Here is a 17554-nt window from a genome sequence, read left to right as displayed (position 1 = left end):
TCTCGCGATTAATCGCAGTTGCAATTGCTCTTTGCGAGTTTGCATCGGAGCTGGTCCAACGTCGCGTCCTTTTCCCTCCGCTCCTTAACCACCGACATGAAAAAATGTTTCCGACCGACCATCCATCACTTGGGATTTCCTGAGACCTCCTCCATTCGGGTTCTCCTTAATTTAAGCATTCTGTTATAGAATTTTCACGGAATCAAATTTTTTCCTGCCGACATCTCTGCAGACGTCCCAACCGCTTCCGAGGAAGCGACCAATGGGACAAACCGGAGAGCTTCCGCGATTAATCGCGTTTGCAATTGCTCCAGGGTGCTGCGTTTAGACGGGTTTATGTCGGAGCTGGTTGGTGAGGTCCCCGTAAAATGCACCCCTTCTGCTGGGGGCAATGTATCCCTGATGATACCCTGCGGATTCTTCTCCCGGGGAGGGACCTATTCCCTGCAACTGCAGCAGAAGTCGGCGCCACACCATCCCAAGTTGACCGACATTGCGGACCTACACGATCTTCAGGTCCTCTAATTTTTAATGCTTTAATATTACCAAACGATATAATAATTAATGCATCGTAACGAACGATACCGAATCTGCGGGAGCCTACTTCCCCTACACGTGGTGACGGAAGTTTGGATACCTTGCAGATGAGGACCACCTTGGACGTGAGATGGCCAACGCCTTCCTTATCTCTGGAGCCCCAGCACTTCAAGACCTACCCTGATCAACCAGTTTTGGCCACCCTGGAGTACACGGGAATCTCTTGTTCGGCCTCACCGGGGGTTCCAATCACATCCTACACGCTGCAGCTGATATATTGCGGCGCCAGCGTGCTCTCATGTGATCCCAGAAACAAAAGCCACATACAGGTTGGCATCTGCAAGTGTCCAGAACTTACCAAATTCCCGACTCTTTCTCCCTGATGGTCCCGAGGAATCTCGACATTCTGAACTCTGCCACTCGGGTGTCTAAACACAACCACATAACGCCACGTCCTATTCGATGCGACAGCATCCTGCCACGTGATAACGCAGATCCTATAATCTTATTCCGTGGCGATGCATCGACGTCGATAGTCGCTTCTGCAGCTCCATCAAATGGTATTAGAGACTCGATAATGTGGACGCAAAGACGCGGATACCGAAATTGACGTTCTCCACGTCCTGTGTGTCGTTTTTACGCGCCGTAATGGAATTCATTATCAGAGGAAATTTTTTAACGCGATCCTCTTTCAAGGGGATCCGATGGCGCTGTCCTTTGCGGTTCCCGCTCAATCACCCATTAAAATTGTTCGTTTTCAGATGCTCTACTCGGAAGAGGTCAAAGGGTTTCCTGCTCAAAGGGTCGTTACACTGCGGTGCGAATTTTTCGGAATGGCTGGCCACTATGCTCTCAGACTGAAGCCCTCTGATGCTAATCCAAGCGCTCCTACGAGCAGTGCTTACATCAAGGTGAGCACGCAAAGGCGCTTATGCCGACGTCTTGTGACAGAAATCTTGTGCATCCGTCCGATTACTCGATAATCGAGCGACCTCCCGAGAATCTACCCCCTAGATATCCGTATGCACTTAGGCGATAAGAATCTCCGTAATCCAACGCGCCTGCCTGGAAATAGGGACGATTACTAATTTTCATATCGTCGTTGGATACGAGGAAAAAAAATGAGAAAAGAGGGTAAAAGCGTTTCGATGGGATTATGCGTACTAAGTGCATATGTTGGGAGTATTTGTACATCTTAAGATAGTGGAAGCACGCGTTTTACTTTTAAAATGAATCGTTCGGCGGTTCTTTATTTGCTCCACTTTTGTTTTCATTTTCCCCCTCGGAGCAGTTCCTTTTTCTTTCGAGCTTTTACTTCCGCTTTTCCCCTGTTTACTGCGAGCGCCATCCATTTTCTCCTTCTTTTAGGTCACTTAAGATATCCTTCACTGTCGACAGGAATCTTTCATCAAGCGCATTAGTGTTTCTCCCTTTTCTTCGGGAATCCTGAAGAAAGTTTCACTCTCGTACAGACTGAATACATTGGACGAGATTTGCAGGATGGTAAATGGAAGTGGATAGAACTTCGTCATGATTTAAGAACAAGAGGGATTTACGGATTTTCCTGAATACGAATTTTTAGATTATCTTGAATCATGCATCGTTATGGATTTCCAGAAAGATAACTGGGTCATGGATTTAGAAAGCAAATCTATACGGAATAATTTCCAAATATTTCAGAAATTACTCGCACCGCGTAGAGCATTCATTCGACGATCATTGAAATTCTCGTTGCATGTCTGCAAATATTTGTGAGACGCGTATATCCGCCTTTGGCAATAGTAGCCTATTTCCAAGTCAAAGATTCGCTGGAAGCTCCATCAATTCCGAAACGAGGTCTACCCTTTATCAGCCGCATTCTGGGCCACCTCGTAACTCGTAACAAACTACTCCGAGCATATAAACTACGAGCTAGTCAATGGATACCCGGTTTGAGTTTCGCGGCCTTCCTAAATTTCCAAATTAATTTCGAATTCGCCCTCTAATCGAGTTCATCGCAAAGTCAAACTCTCTAAGCGCTGATCGCAGGAAACACGGCTTAAACCAGTCCCTTGATCATACGTGTACAGTGTAGACGCCAAGGCATCTCGAGTTTCCTTGGTAGATTGATGTAGATTATTGTATCGCGTACCTAGTACTCAAGACCTGGAATGAATGAAACAGGAAACAAAGAACTCAATCTAGAAAATTAGCGGATAATTTGCTGCGGGAAACTTTTTCAAAAGGAGTCCAAGATCCACTCATTGAGCGCGTTCCCTCCCGAGCCTGTTCTTTGCCCAGACGCGTAAGGGAAATAATATTAAAATTTTTAAAATACCTCAACGAGGTTTCCTCGAGAGGGAGGCAACACCAGGCCGGAAATTAAAATTCCAACTCACATGCGAACCCTTAAGCTTGGGAATTCCTGCTTTGCGGAAATCCTTCGTACGTGAAGTGTCGTTCTCGGCCTCTTCCTCATCGTCGAGCGCACTCTAATGTTCACTTACACGAGCGGTAATTTTTTCGGTGCTGGGTGCAGCCTGAAGGGAAATTTTAGGGGCGCGTTAATTCGATAAAATAGTTGAATGCAGAGAAATAATAAAAATTATTGTATCGTCATTTTTGGCTGTTCCAGGTCGAGTGGTCCAACCAGTTCGTCTTCAACGTGCACGCGAGATCGGTGTACCCCTGCGACGACGGTACCGGGGGGGTCTCGGTACTCTTCGAGTACCCATCTTGTCGTCTTCAGGGTGATCGAGTTCGGGTCTATGGTCGCCTCAGGGCAGACGTGGCCTCCCTTGCGCCGCCCTCCACCCTGCATTACGTCGCGGAATTAAAAGCACCCCCAGGGAAGCACACGCTCACTTTCAGCTGTGACATCTTCACCGAGAGATTCGTCGAGTACTGCTTCGTCTACGTCAGCAAGGCCATCACCGGGGCCATGTCCGAGGTCAGGGTCGACTGCATCCCCACCTTCCCGCTTCAAGGTCAGTTTTCCCTCGAATTTCCCTCAATCTACTACACAAAGGATCGATAATGAAATTTCCCCCCGAGGATGAAGCACAAGAATGGGGATGGAAGGACGAAAACGCCACGTTAAGCGTCACCCTTCCATAAATGCCGGAAAACTCTCTCCCCCCGATTTTAATCCAAACGTTACATCTACAAATTACACGCAACTCCTCTCTTTGCTCTCAATTAAGAGTGACCATTTACGTTTTCGCCCTTCAATTATCTGTCCGTCCGATCGAGTTTCCAAACTAGTTACCAGACCAGTCAACGATCTGTTGTACAATTGCGGGTACATGAAGTACATCTACGCGCACCCCCGACATGCAGATAATTCCAGGCGTCGACCTGCCGTGCTCGACATGCTGGGGAAAAAAAAAAAGAAAAAAAGGAATCGACCATTTCGATGAAATGCCTCGTCGTTCGTGTCCTCTCGAATAATACATGCAGAAGCGCCGTAAATGTTTCATTTCGAAATTAGGCACTCTCGGTTATATTTAGCCAGCGTTTGAGGGTGTGTACTCGCGGGTCTGCTACGAGGGCGGAAAAGTACACGCACATTTGCCAACCCTGTCGGACTCTTTATCGATTACGCGTTACCCCTCGGGTTATGCCAGTGATTTTCGTTGCCGATGTCCTTTGTGCTCCCTCTCTCTCTCGTCCTCGAGAGTCCTCCCTTCATCCCCGCTTCCGAAATCAATGCTTGCCCAGGATGTGCTCCGGTCTGCGTTTTCGTGTTTTAATCCAAAACCGGACATCGCCATCGCCGTAAATCACTTCGATTTAATTTTTCGACGATTCGCATTCAAAAGGGCAGATCGTATCGAAATTTATCGTCGACGCGTGTCCCGCGCTAATGTTCAACCCCGAGCTTTTCTGGAGTTTTGCATACCCTAACAATTGTTCACGAGAAGATTTGATAGGTTCTTATTCATATTGAAAATGATGTTCGAACAATTAACCAAGAGCCATTTACCAAGTCTTGATAAAAATTAATCTGCATGGACTCATTTTCCACGTCGCGCTAAATTCATTTTTATATATTTTTGGAACGGTAATATCTCAGTGAGACGTGTTTCCTCTTCCATCTCTAACCCCACTGGCAATGTTTAACCTCTCCTTCGAATGCTTTGATAAATGATGCAGATATCATAATTATAAAAGATGAAGCCGGGAAGAAATAAGTCTCAGTGGAAACCCACGAAAGGGGACTCGAGGAAAAAGTCTCGAGGGATAAAAAGCTCAGGCGGAAAACAATAGCTCTTGTAAAATTTAGCCATTTGTGTCGAGCTAGGTGATGCTTTTGAGTGATGGTGGACAAAAAAGATGGCCTCCTTAAAAACCCAGTTCAAGTCCGTCCTCCACCCAGAAAAGGAGGATTTCGTTCGAATCGATACAAGAAGGTGTTTAGCCGGGACCAACAACGTTAAACTACACGACACGATGGAAATTGGCAACAAATACCTCCAGGACCTCTGTTAGAATCAAAGAACTTCGGTATTGAGCTGACTCGGGGCCCCATGGTTCGCAAACCCAAGTTTGCATATGCGAATGTGCCTCCACCCTTGTTGAAGCTGAACCCCCAAGGGAAACGACGATAATTCGCGCAAGGCGAAATCGATCGTTAGAGGGTCCTAAGTACCTAGGATTGACGGACCTAAACGTGATCGCGATCGGCGTGGACAGGAATTAATAAATACTCGTCATATGTCTCGATAAGCTGCGCTAATCTGGACGTTATCCCTGCCTACCGATTAGTCGGATAGAGAGAAATGAATTAACGATTTGCATCCTGCGTCGTTACGTACGTCCTTACTGGGGGAAGTTGGAGATGAGCCGAGCTCGTCCCCTACTTAGCCGCGTTTAACATCGGTGTATCCATAGCTATTGTTAAAATACCAGTAGGTCAAGACACCTGACTGACATTTTGGCATGCGAGCCTCGAGGAACGTAAGAGATCGGAACTTTCGGGAAGAAGTTTCCGGCCATTGTCATTCGGGTCACCAGGAAACGGGGATTCTTCCTGCTCCCGAATCTTAGGGATTCTGGGGTCGAACGTTAGATTTGTGGACAGTGGACTGTCGTTGGACTTGACAAAGTGAATCTCTTTCTTCTCGTTCCTCTTGAGGGTGCGCAAGAAGTGGAGGAGCTTCTTATACGAAAGTTCTTCGGCGCCCTATCTTGTGATCGGTGGGGACCACGTCCCAGTCTCTGATCAGTCTCCACCCTTAGAAATGGTCCTTCCATTTGTCTCCAATTTTTTCATTACGTATTCATTGGCTCGATAAAATCCTGTATTTTATTAAACGGCAGCCGATGTAACGAGAAGGCGACCCTGTATGTCTTCCGGCTTCCCGTTTGGTCCTCGAAAATGCAAGGGTGCTCCAGGACGAAGACGAGGGAGGACTCGTTAGAATTACGACGCCCAAATTCATTCTCCTCGCGGATGACTTCCCGTGACGGAATTCCACTTTCCGGGGATCTTTTTCCCACGGAGAGACGGCAACTTACACGCCGGTTTAATTGAATTCGAAAGATTGTTTATCCCGTGGATTATGAAGCGTTTAATTACACCCGCGATATCGTGCAAGAATAAAGTTGCGCGGAGGGAAAGTTGGGGCCGAAGGAGTCGAGGGGCGCTCCCTTTTGCTCCGGCGTTTCGCATAACTTTCGAGATTGGAGGCCTCACTTGGTTTATTATCGGAATAAACAAGATACCGAGGGAAACTCCCGTTAAAACAGTTAAAACTGTAGCGGACTACATTTACCCTCGTTGGAGCATCGCCATGCCCCGCGCAAAGGCAGCTTCCGATCCTGAGTAAACGTGAAGCACGGTGCACCGTGAAAAGTGCACCATACTTTGTCGGTTTAATCAAAATTTCGAGTTTTCAATCTCATTTACGACGAACTCGCTCCAAGGACCCCCCTCGTTCGCGTCCTACTAATGATGTCAAAGAAGAATTGGCTATTTTCTTTCAATTATTTTCTGCAATTAGAATTAGTCGAATCCAGGTGAAGTTGCTTTTGTTAGCGCTCGGATCAGCTCGCTCGAAATTAATCCAATTTCGTAACTAGTTTCCATCTTTAAGTCCTATCACGAGTCAGCAGCCTTCCCAGAGCAGGGACGAAAGCATTATTTAGGAGGAACTTGATGAGAACCGAGGAATCTGGGGAGTCACTTAATCTACTCCCGCTACCATTTTCTGCGCCATGTTAATTCGTATGCTACTTCATTAGCAAATTGTTGGATAAGATTTATTACAATCACGCGAATGGTTCCTTTTTAACGTAAAACAGAATATTACCTAGAAACTTAACTTCTTCTCGAAGAAAGTTATATCTCCGCCTCGATTGGACAGTTTCTTGAAATTCTATCGCTTGGTCCATTCACCGTCGCGTTATCTGGCAACGGGAAGGATCTCATTATCACTGCCTGCTCAATCGTTACAAATCCGAAGATGCTTACGAGGTACAATTTTCTATTTTTATTTTTCACCTTTAAGAATCTTAACGACAATCGTTCTTTGGATCTTGGTGCTAGGAAATGTCCGATGTCGCAAACAAAAAAAATTTATTGAATCCTGGTCCTTCTTCTGGATATCGCGAAATCAATCCCGGAAAAGGGTCGGCTAGGCTATACGATATCGGCCTCGGGACTTTTTGAAAAGTTTCACCAAGCTCGATCAATCTGGCTACGTCGATTCCCGAGATATAGTCTTCTCGAGTTCATCGTCCGTGAATACATCGCAAGGGATAATACGGAAACTGGCGTACCGTAAGAACTTTATCGGAAATTAATCGTTCTCCGTTCGGCCATAAAATGGCCGGAAGAGGTCTTCCCCAGTAGCCAGTAACTCTTGCCTGGTCTTCCTCTAATGGTTGCATTCATTCGGTGCAGCGCCAGCTTAAGGACCAACAAGGAGCCTCGCTGAAATTACGAAAAATTATACGGCTTCGCTTCTCTGAGGTCGTCGCAATTTCCCCTCGTCCCGGAAAATCCCTTAACCGCTGAAAATATGACTCGCAAGCCTCGCAATAACGACTATAAAAGGGAAAGAAATTATTTTACAACCCTTTTTTTCGCATTTTTAGCTACTCTCGTTCGTAGAAAACTCTTCGACGGATGGAAATACATTACGAGTATGGAAATGCGTTTGTAATATATATATTCGAGAATTTTTGGCACTCGAGTCGCGGAGCTCACTTCCGGCTGAATATGTCCTTTCCGAGTCGCCTACAGGAGACGTCCTTTTTTCAGCCTATTGTTGAAAGCTAGACAAAGTGGCACAGAATTCCATTGTTATTGTTGACGCAGGGTTAAAGCGTTTCCATTATTGTCGGAGCTTCGAAACCGAGTGGGCAGGAGGTTTTGTGAAGTTCGCCCTGAAAAGACGTACTTGAAAAGCAAAGGACAATCAGTGCTTGCTTGACGCAGGATTCGGAATGCCACCGATTTGGTGCCGTTCCTGAAAGTCACGAGTAAATTAGTCGATACCTTTAGAATTCCAAAGTTCAGCGTTAAAATAATCTCAACTAAAAAATGCCCTTCAATGTAATTTCTAAATTCCACCTGCAACTTCGTGTACGCATATCCTGGATACGCTCGGAAGGACTCGGAGCTCTTCCTGAAATCATGGAATAGAATAAGAGTCGACTGCGTATACGAACACCAATTCGCATAATTTAAACTAATTTACAAATGCGGCAAATAAAAATGTTTCGGCATCGAGGAGAAATATTTATCCAAGAATGGCAGAACTTGAGTACGAGCCACTGGATTTTCTTTCCATAGCAGTGGAGAAGTTTGCGATCGCCGCAAAACTCTGAACCGACCGAGCTCAAAGTTCCAGGTCATACGCGAAGGGAAGTTTATGGCAAACATTCTTGTACTCATATCGCAGTCATGACTTATACTTCTATTACGCGCCCGGAGTCCGACCGCATTGTAAGATGTATCGCGTTGCGGTGACATCTCGGGGTAGTAAATTAAATTTTAAAACACGGCGCGACACTTGGCGTCATATTAAAGGCGTACGTCAGGAGTGCCGGGAAATTATGTGCATTTCAAGCATCGACCATTTTTCCATCTATTATTAAATTCACCTCCCCGTGGGTAATGCTTCTTCGGCGTAGGAATTTCGCATTTCCCGGTGGCCATTACGCCACCGGTTAACGCGACTCCTCTCCAATTCTCGAAGAGCCGAGCCTAAAGGCTCCTAATCGATACGGAAGGGCCGAATTTGCCTTGGGTTTCGCCAACGGGGTAATTCACTCGCGGATGGCCATTTCCGCGTAACGGCCCCGGCGTTCCCCGTAATAAGCCGCAAACGTCGTCGCAGAGGCGGCGAGCATGTCAAGTGCCGTGAAAACCACTTAAGCCCGAGCGATTTGCGCAAACAGTCCTCCTCTCCCGAAATGGGGCTCTTTTTTCCCCAGGAAGCGACCCAGATTTTGCGGGACAAAGAGAGGGACCGGAGCTTCCCGCAACCCTTCCGATTGGATGGCTGGCTCCTTTCCGCCCCCGACAAGGTGGCGCAGAAACCCGCAGTTATCGTTCACGTCGTCCAGGAATCGTCGAAATTCCTTCATTGCCCCGAAATTCCGGCTCCCCGAACTTCCGAGTGCCAGACCTCTCCGGCTGAACTTCGCCGGTTCACCCTAGAAAGGGAATTTCCGGGTTAAAAATAGGGATCCCTTCCATGGGGGGAAATATCCCGGAGGTTCAGATTCCGCTCCATAAAAAAAGCAGAAAATATTATCGCAACCCTTATCGCATCGGTTGCGTGAGTTCCGAAGGACGAGGGCTCTTCCCTTGACGGAGGAACCTTCCCGGAAGTGTCCCGGGGAAGGATGAGGGTCCTTTGTAACCCGCGAGGACTGCTTCCCCCTGCCGAACACGCCACCGTGGTCGATAATGTTAATTCACCCCCGACTCTTCGCGGGGGGTGCTACTCGCGTTTCGTCCGAGCGCCTTTGCTCCGTCATTGTGCAGAAGTTTACGTAAATTGCGCGCCACGGGGATGTATTATGTATTCCCGGTAATACGCAGTTCCGGGGCTGAACGCGCTCTTTCTGAATTTCCAATGCAGGGAATCAGGGGACGCTGCGGGGGGGAAATTTTCGTACTTTCGGAGGCCCCGCAACTTTGATCGTACTACTTTAATTCCCAATACTTAAGCACGGTGTTTCACCCCTCTCCCTCGAGAAATAATCGCCATTACTCCACTCCCCCGAATTTATGTATAATATAAATACCCTCGAATAGCCATCCCTTTAACGAGAAAAGGGATTATTAAAAGTACGTTCCATTAATTTCTTACATTCACGTGATTAATTAGCTCGCACTCCGTCAGAATGGATGGGAATGAAAATGTTAATTGAACGGGGGAAGCCGACGAAATTCGAGGAATTAGACGACAATTCGATTTCAATTGCGCATTGGGCGACGGGGACCGGAAGCGGCGTTAAAAGAATTATCCTTAATTTGCATCTAAACTGCACTCGTTCTTAAGGCAGACGGATAATCGTTTCCAGGGGGAATGGAATTTTGTATGAATTACCCTTCCACAAGGGTGGCCGAGCGGAAAACTATTACGCGGAGGGAACGGCGCCGAGAAAATGTTCCTTGAGGGATGCGGAATGCTTGAGGTGACGCGGTGGAATCTCCATTTTTTGTCCCTAAGCTCGAAAAGAATTAAATCGAGGTCAATATTCCAGCTCGGCGAGTACCACGTTTGTACCTCTTACGAGCTGCGTTAATTCACCTCGCTCCCTTCGATTTTTCATCCCCTAATGGCTGACGGTGAAATTCCTCAAAAGCTAGCTTTTCCGAGTCCGTCTAACAACTTCGGTTAGTTTAATTGACAATTAGCATAAGATTAACGCTCGTCCACGCGAAAACTTCCTCGACGTGCTCTGGGAAGCATTAGCCGCCAATTGTGTACGGTCGCTTCGACAATTTCCTCTGAAAAATTCCAATGAAAATAATAAACCTCCATTTGCGTTTCAGGTACAATCTATAATTGCAAGGAATTAATACCCTGATCGATTAACATTTCCTAATTAAATTCGAAACCGGAGAAGTGTTCTCGACCATTGACCATGGACGGAAGACCTCCAGGGAACACCTGAGAATTTCTCGCCCGCAATTTAAGCTTTTATTTTACTTAGCGATTAACGCGCGGCTATGATGAATAAAAATAAATCTAGGTCATTTTTAATTGCATAACACCGACGTGCGCACACGGCTCCTCGCGGAAATTAATAAACTGCCGCTCATTTTGACGCCGTTTCGCGATTTCACCCTCTTTTACCGGGGACACGATCGACGTTCCCTGGTACATCGGTTTTTCGACAGGCCGTTTATTATCTTCCTTAAAAAGTGATGTCGCCCAATCCGGGGTCCCGTCGACCCCGTTTGCCCGAATTTGCGAGAACACCCCCTGCGATCCCTCGCCCTGGCTTGGCAATAAATATCCGTCCTTTCGGATGATGCACGAGACTTGGTCCACAGTTTACCGGAAGTTTACACGGTGTTACGTCACTCGCTTCACTGGTACCTCGAGGTTGCATCCATTTTTAGCAAGAATCACTTGTTTTCGCAAAAAGAAGGAGCCGACGCGTTCCGGGTACCTCCTATCCCCCCGGAGCTTCACGCCTCGGGGGATTTTTCAATATCTCTACGGAGAGGGAGCGTTTTCGCTTCCGATATTTCCACCCCCGCGGAGACCTTTCCGGGTAGGAGGTCCTCGGTTTCCGGCACCTCGAGAAACACCAGCATCAATATTTGCCCTTTGAGATGGAACGTAACGCGTCTGCATTATTGGGAGCAGCGAAATTTCACGCGGTATTTGGCCAATCGAGGGATCGCTCCTGGGATTAAAATGCGAAGATAATGATTTTTCATCTCGTTTTTGTATACGCTACGTGCAAATCGTGTGGGTGAATTATTTGGAAGTATTTTCTGGTGTTTTTAGAAGGGGGTGCCGGTGGGTGGGGACCCTGGAGCCAATGGACCCCATGCAGCACCTCCTGCGTCGGCGGTACCAGGAATCGTTACAGGTTTTGCGATACCCCACCGCCGCGATATGGCGCGAAATTCTGCCAGGTGAATTCCCAATTTGCAATCGATCGATCACCGATCGGCCGGGAGAAATTCCCCACTAAACCGTATCTCCACCCGTCAGGGAAAAGCGGTCGAAACGGAATCCTGCGGCGGAGCCAGTCAGCTGGATCTTCACGGGGCTTGGAACCCTGGAGATTGGGAATGTCGGCACGGCAAAGGATTGGCCGCGGAAAGACCGGAAGTAAACGCGGAAGTTGGAACGAGATGTCGGTGCGGGTGTGTCGTCAATTTGGGAGAAGATAATCCGAGGAAAATCTTGGCTGCCAGCACCCAGGCGTGCCCTGGACGCTCCTTCTGGCTTCTTCAGGTAAGCCCGAAGAAGTCCTTCCTTCGAATCCCTCGGAGGAAATATTTCTCAAACCCCGAAATACCGTAGAAAAGTCAATCGTATGCTAGACCGAGCGTCGTTTGAAGAGCTTCCTGGACTCTTAACGTTGTATGAATTTATAATGTCCTTTTACTCAAGGCTGAGCCGCAATACGCGGTGAGACTTCATCTGGACCAGGCTAGGTTTCCTTGTCCGGGACAATATGTCCGCGTTAGAGATGGTGATTCCCTCAGCGCCGAACTCCTGGCAGATGTAGCCTTCGACAAAAACGCTCCAGAAACTGGCACGGTTATATCCTCGGAACGGAGTTTGTTATTGGAGTTCTTCAGCGACGAGATGGAGGCTGTTGGAGAGTCCTGCGTGGGAGGCTTTTTGGCTCACATCACGATGTACCGTAAGTGCACGAGATCCGCCCCTCTGGACATTTGGAAAAGAGCTAGGTTTTGCAAATTCTCTTGTCACGTTTAGAGCGAAACCCAGCCCTGGCCGCTAATTGCCTCAGTCGAAGGTGTTATGAAATTCGAACCGTAAATGTACACCGGATATGCGAATGTCGGTTTCAGCCAAGCCACTTTTGGAGAACGACACCGCGATCCCGCTGGTGACTCTTAACACGAGAGTCGTGAGTGCTGCTGGGAGATGGGCCTTGTGGTTGACTCCTGCTCATCTGGTCGCAGCCTCGCTCCTGATTCTCATGTTTCTGGTCTCCGTGTTTCTGGCCTTGCAGTACGCCCTGAAATACAGGAAGTATCAGATCGCAGAAGACCTCGACAGTCTGACGGATAACTCAGGTACCTACGCGCACTCGCGCGAAATACGAGCAAGTCCTTCAAATACACTACCAAAAAAGAATATCCTGAGTCGTGCAAAGACCAAATGATATTCTTTTGATATTCTCTTCAGCATGCAGCGGCTCGATGCAGGGCCTGGCGAGACGGGCAAGGGCCATGTCCTCGACGACTTTAATTTCCGAAGTCGTTTCTCTCGTTCGACTACCGAGAAGGGGATCTTCCAAGCACGCAAGGCTGGAGGAAACTCCTGGCGACGTTGAAGACGGCTACGAGAGCACGGAAACTCAAGTCGAGTAAGTATCCCCCCGTAAGTCGTTTAATTCCTTACTACATTCAATCTTTTTGGAAATGTCAAAACGAAAAGGGGTGGATTTTTATTAAAATATTTATACATTTTTAATAACATCCGAACGAAAAGGGAGCCTCTCCAATTTCGCCGGAAGGGTCCGCCCTTCGCATCGATCTATTTTTTCGTAACCAACGGAAGAGCCGCTCTTTGAGCGCAATTTAATTTCGACGCGTACATACGTACCACCCCGGAACATTGTTTTACGCGGAAAGGGTTAAAACGAGCAAAACGTTCGGTAAATGTTTTCAACCGGAATCGGTCCGAGGGAGTTGGCGTTGCTTTTGAAGGGAAGCCCTCACGAATGGAGAGGAAGTTCCTAAAGGTTCGAAATAAAATTATTCAGATGCGAGGAAGAGCACAGCTTAGAAGCGGGCACCCTGAAGCCGAAGGAGCCCGACGAGAACTCCCTGAAGACGATCACCCCCAGTGTCATGAGCACCCCGTCGAGGCGTTCTTCCTCATCTACGAGCACTTTGGCACCTGGACAACCCGAGGTCAAGTACGCCCGTCCAGTTAAGTAAGTTCGGCCTAGGCATGTCGCCTGTTTTCTGTAAAACACCTCATCTACATACCTTATCGACACGCTCGTTAGGTTACATCTTCACGGTAAGATGGATGAACCTACGGCGAATCTATTTCGATCCAACCCACGAAGACTACACGAGAAACGCGCAAAGACAACCTCCAGTTAAACGTCACACTAAGAATGTGCATGACAAAGGATAGACGTTGCATCCGTTGGGTCTCCCCTTCTATCTCTTCTATTTTACAGATACAATTTTAATCATATCACAGTTTACGATTAAACAATGAGGCGCGAATGAAGGATCTAGACCGGGCATTGAAATTGAGACATGCTTTATATTTTCATAATTTCAATCCTACATTCGTGGCTCCTTAATTTACTAAAATTCCAAAATTCGATATACTGCGTTTCTCTCGTCACCCGTTTACTTTTTCCATTTATACAAAATTCTGAGAGCTCACAAGCCACATTACGAGGGCAATTACGATTACAACCCTCTATGGTGCATGTACATACATGGAAACGCAAAGTCCAACATACAGCCTGACTACCCCGAGCCGCGATTAGCGTTGTAGAGGTAGCTTTGATGATGGAGTATCGCACGACTGGTTCGACTATGATAGTCTTTTCTAGTTCCTCTTCGACCTAACCATCCGTAGTCGAAGGATGCGCCGAATTCATGAAGACGTTTTCTTTTTAGGTTGCGCACAGTCGGGCCAATAAGCCCGGTTTCAGAAGAGGCATCAATTTCCGAAGGCAGCAGACCTTACAGCGGTACCAGTGCTTCGACCAGCCTGAATAACGTAAGAGTCCCTCACCCAAAACCATCTACCCTTCTGCAGGCCAAGGTACCTCATCAGTCTATATCAGCTACTCGCTTTAGACCCAGGCACTTGTTTTGCACCGATTAGCCGACCCATGCCGCACTAGTTATGTGCTTACTGCGTCCAGAATAAGTCATTCCCACCTACTAGATCCTAGTACTATTCGAGTATCAGGTACCAGGCCCTGAAGCATTTCATTTGTATTTCAAGCTACACAAAAGTGACGCTTCTTTGGCGGCTTGCGAACGATTACACGTTAAATGCGTCATAGACATTGATTCAAAGATCCTTCCTTTTTCCAGGGATTTTCTCCAGCAAGCACTTCGTCCAACGTCTCCTCCTTGCGCTGTGGGAAGGACTCGAAGGAGCGTCGAAATCGAGAACGTCTCCTTCAAGGACCAGGATCTGAATTCAGTCTGGCCAATCCAGACATGGATCTAGAGTTAGACTACTACGATTACAACGTGGTGAATGCCGGAGCAGCCCCAGGATCGTACCTCGGCATGGATCCTGCATTCCTGGTCTGGATACCGCCCTTGGCACCAGGAGAAGCCGAGATTCTGGAATCCATCGAGGAGGACCATCACTACGAGGAGATCCCCGATCGGAGGACCGAATTGGGATCGAAGGTGGCTTTGGATACGGAAGGTGCGGCACTGACGCCTTCGGAGTACAAACGAGCGAGGTCTAGGATGGACGAAGAGAGAATCGGCCAGGAAGGAGGTCAGCGAGGATCAAGGATCAACGAAATTCGGCCCAAACGACTGGACCCTGGTGAAAGTAGACTCCACGACGAGATAATCTCGGAGTACAGGGCGAGATTGAGCGAAGGAATGCTACCGATTCACAGGATCCTCGAGGACTCCAGGGTCAGGGTCAGCGAGGAGTCTCTCTCCAGACACGCCCAGGACGACGTTGTCCCGCTTCAAAGTGACGTTATCCCGAATAGATTGTTAGATGACATCGAGAAACCCGATTCTGTACAGAAGGGCGAAACGAAGTTCACTCCCAGGGCGACCAGGAACCGCATTATCGCGGAGCAGGAGAGGTCCAGGACTCCGAGTCTAACCAGGAGTCGGGTCCAGGACGACCACGCAAGGCCACGAATCGAATCGCCGAATAATTCGAGAATAGTTGATGGCTTGGATAGCGAACTGAAGGGATCGGCAGGGGCCTCCAAAGCGCGGTTTCCCGAGGGAAGGATCGAACAGGTGGAGAGGACCACGTCCCCGGCGCATATTAGGAGTCTTTTGCAGGAGAACCTTGAGCGAAATTCAAGGAATTCCCAGGCTAATCCCTCTTCCCTTCGGATAGGTGACGATGCCCAGAGAAATCGCGGGGATGAGGTCGAGGGCGGGAAAGTTTCACAGGTCCAACACAGAAGGAAAAGCATTTTCGAGGGATCGAAGTTGCAGAAGGGTGACGCTCCTGGTCGAGATCCTTCCCAGGATGGAGAACCCAAGGAAGAACCCGCTACGATCTCCAAGCCGAAACCTTTGAACCTGCTGCGGAGGCAAGAGGATGCCGCAGATTTAAATGCTACGAGCGGAAGCAAGATCGGCGGCACCGTGAATATCCCATTGAAGGAGTTCTCTCGAAACAGACTGGACTCTCCTGTTAGAGTCCACAAGTCGAAGGAGTACAAAAAGGACGTCGCTGAAAAGGAGGTTCTGAGTCCGGATTACGGCGTGGAGGTTGATATAAAGGACGAGGCCAGGGATTCTTTCTACGACTTGATAGGGGAGGGCCGCGACGGTCTCAAGTTTGCCGACGAGGATGACGACTACATTGATAATAAGATCACGGTTTGAGAGTTTATTTTCAGTGCGCTCGTCAAATTGGAGTACGATCATGATCGGTGTCTACGAAACGCGCAGCTCAACTTGGACATAGACTGAGCTGTCGGATAAATGGTATCACGCTGTTGGAGTACTCGATTTGTCACCGTTCGTATCGACTCGTAATGCGAGATCATGTAGCAACGTGACGACGATCATCGGAGCAGCTGAAAAAAAAAAACGAAGAACAGGCCGTATTCCTCGTTATTTTAGGCGCAACGTGGACCTTGGTAACCCACGCGATACCTCGTTGGGGTGATAGTAGAAATTATGCCGATCGATGTATTCCGTGGACCTCTCGTTCGGGCATTTTTGGTGCAATGTAACGTGTAAAGAATCTTGTACCTAAGGAACACCTAGTCGTAATTTAGTTAAATCGAATCGACCGATACGCCGACAGCAGTATACTTGATAGATGCGTCATATCATACTCTCGTATAGATTAAAGAACGTACATCGCGAGGACCTGGATTTATGACAGCCAAAATGCGGATTATCAGACCACTGCAAATGTTTCCCGGTGATCGTGGCAAGAAGAGGAAACGCATGATTCATTAATGATATTACATTCGTTTCCAAGGAATCTTCATTCCGGAACCGGTGAACAATTCTTTTCCTTGAACCGTTTTATATTTACATCTGTAAATATGCTTATCGATAGAATTGCATCGATAATAACGACGGAAGGAAATAGGAAATCCAGGTTCCTCGCCCTAAAGAAACTCAAGTTACAGTCACTCTGTCAAGCAATGTATCTTCTGCGAACGATCGCTCGCGATTTTGTTGAATTGAGAAAAAAAATAAACTGTATAGCCTGACATGAACGTAACAGCGCGACGGGCTGTACATTATTTTTTATTATTATTTTTTCTTTTTTCGATGTCTAGAAATTATTCCGCCAGTTACAGTATTACCAGTTTACGCACCTCTTACCGTATAACAGCCTACGTTAGTTCTTGGATCCATTCGAGGATTGTGAAAGAACGCGCACACTCAGTCTTGAATTGGATCAAACGTTAATATCTTTAGAGAATGATAAATCGTGATTTTAGCTAACGCAAGGTTAAAAGTATAAGTTTATGACCTAAAAGTTTGATTTCATATCCCCCTGTACACAGTGTAAAGATTCTGTGCAATTTACAATTACATCTCAAGCGTGGTGTCACGTTGAATAATGCGACCGGTGCATCTCGAGATGAAAAATCTGACGTGACGATAGTAACGGTATTAATTGGGTAAACCGTAAAT

At 47.4% G+C, this 17554-nt stretch overlaps 1 protein-coding gene across 1 annotated transcript in view; it reads left to right on the top strand.

Annotated features, from left to right (window-relative positions):
- Positions 1–17290, top strand: part of LOC105699614 — a 33538-nt gene extending 16248 nt beyond the window's left edge. The window contains 12 exon segments of the mRNA XM_023434407.1: positions 315–516; positions 645–866; positions 1299–1448; positions 3152–3503; positions 11502–11632; positions 11712–11957; positions 12117–12372; positions 12542–12769; positions 12882–13080; positions 13462–13635; positions 14345–14492; positions 14771–17290. Of these exon segments, the coding sequence (XP_023290175.1) occupies positions 315–516; positions 645–866; positions 1299–1448; positions 3152–3503; positions 11502–11632; positions 11712–11957; positions 12117–12372; positions 12542–12769; positions 12882–13080; positions 13462–13635; positions 14345–14492; positions 14771–16279 (3817 nt within the window). The 3' untranslated portion in view covers positions 16280–17290.
- Positions 17291–17554: the final 264 nt, after the last annotated feature.

The sequence above is a fragment of the Orussus abietinus genome, unplaced genomic scaffold, assembly GCF_000612105.2.
Source record: "Orussus abietinus isolate OABI.00-Male unplaced genomic scaffold, Oabi_2.0 scaffold10, whole genome shotgun sequence".
Classification (NCBI taxonomy): Eukaryota; Metazoa; Arthropoda; class Insecta; order Hymenoptera; family Orussidae; genus Orussus; species Orussus abietinus.
This window is presented reverse-complemented; position numbering and strand designations above follow the sequence as displayed.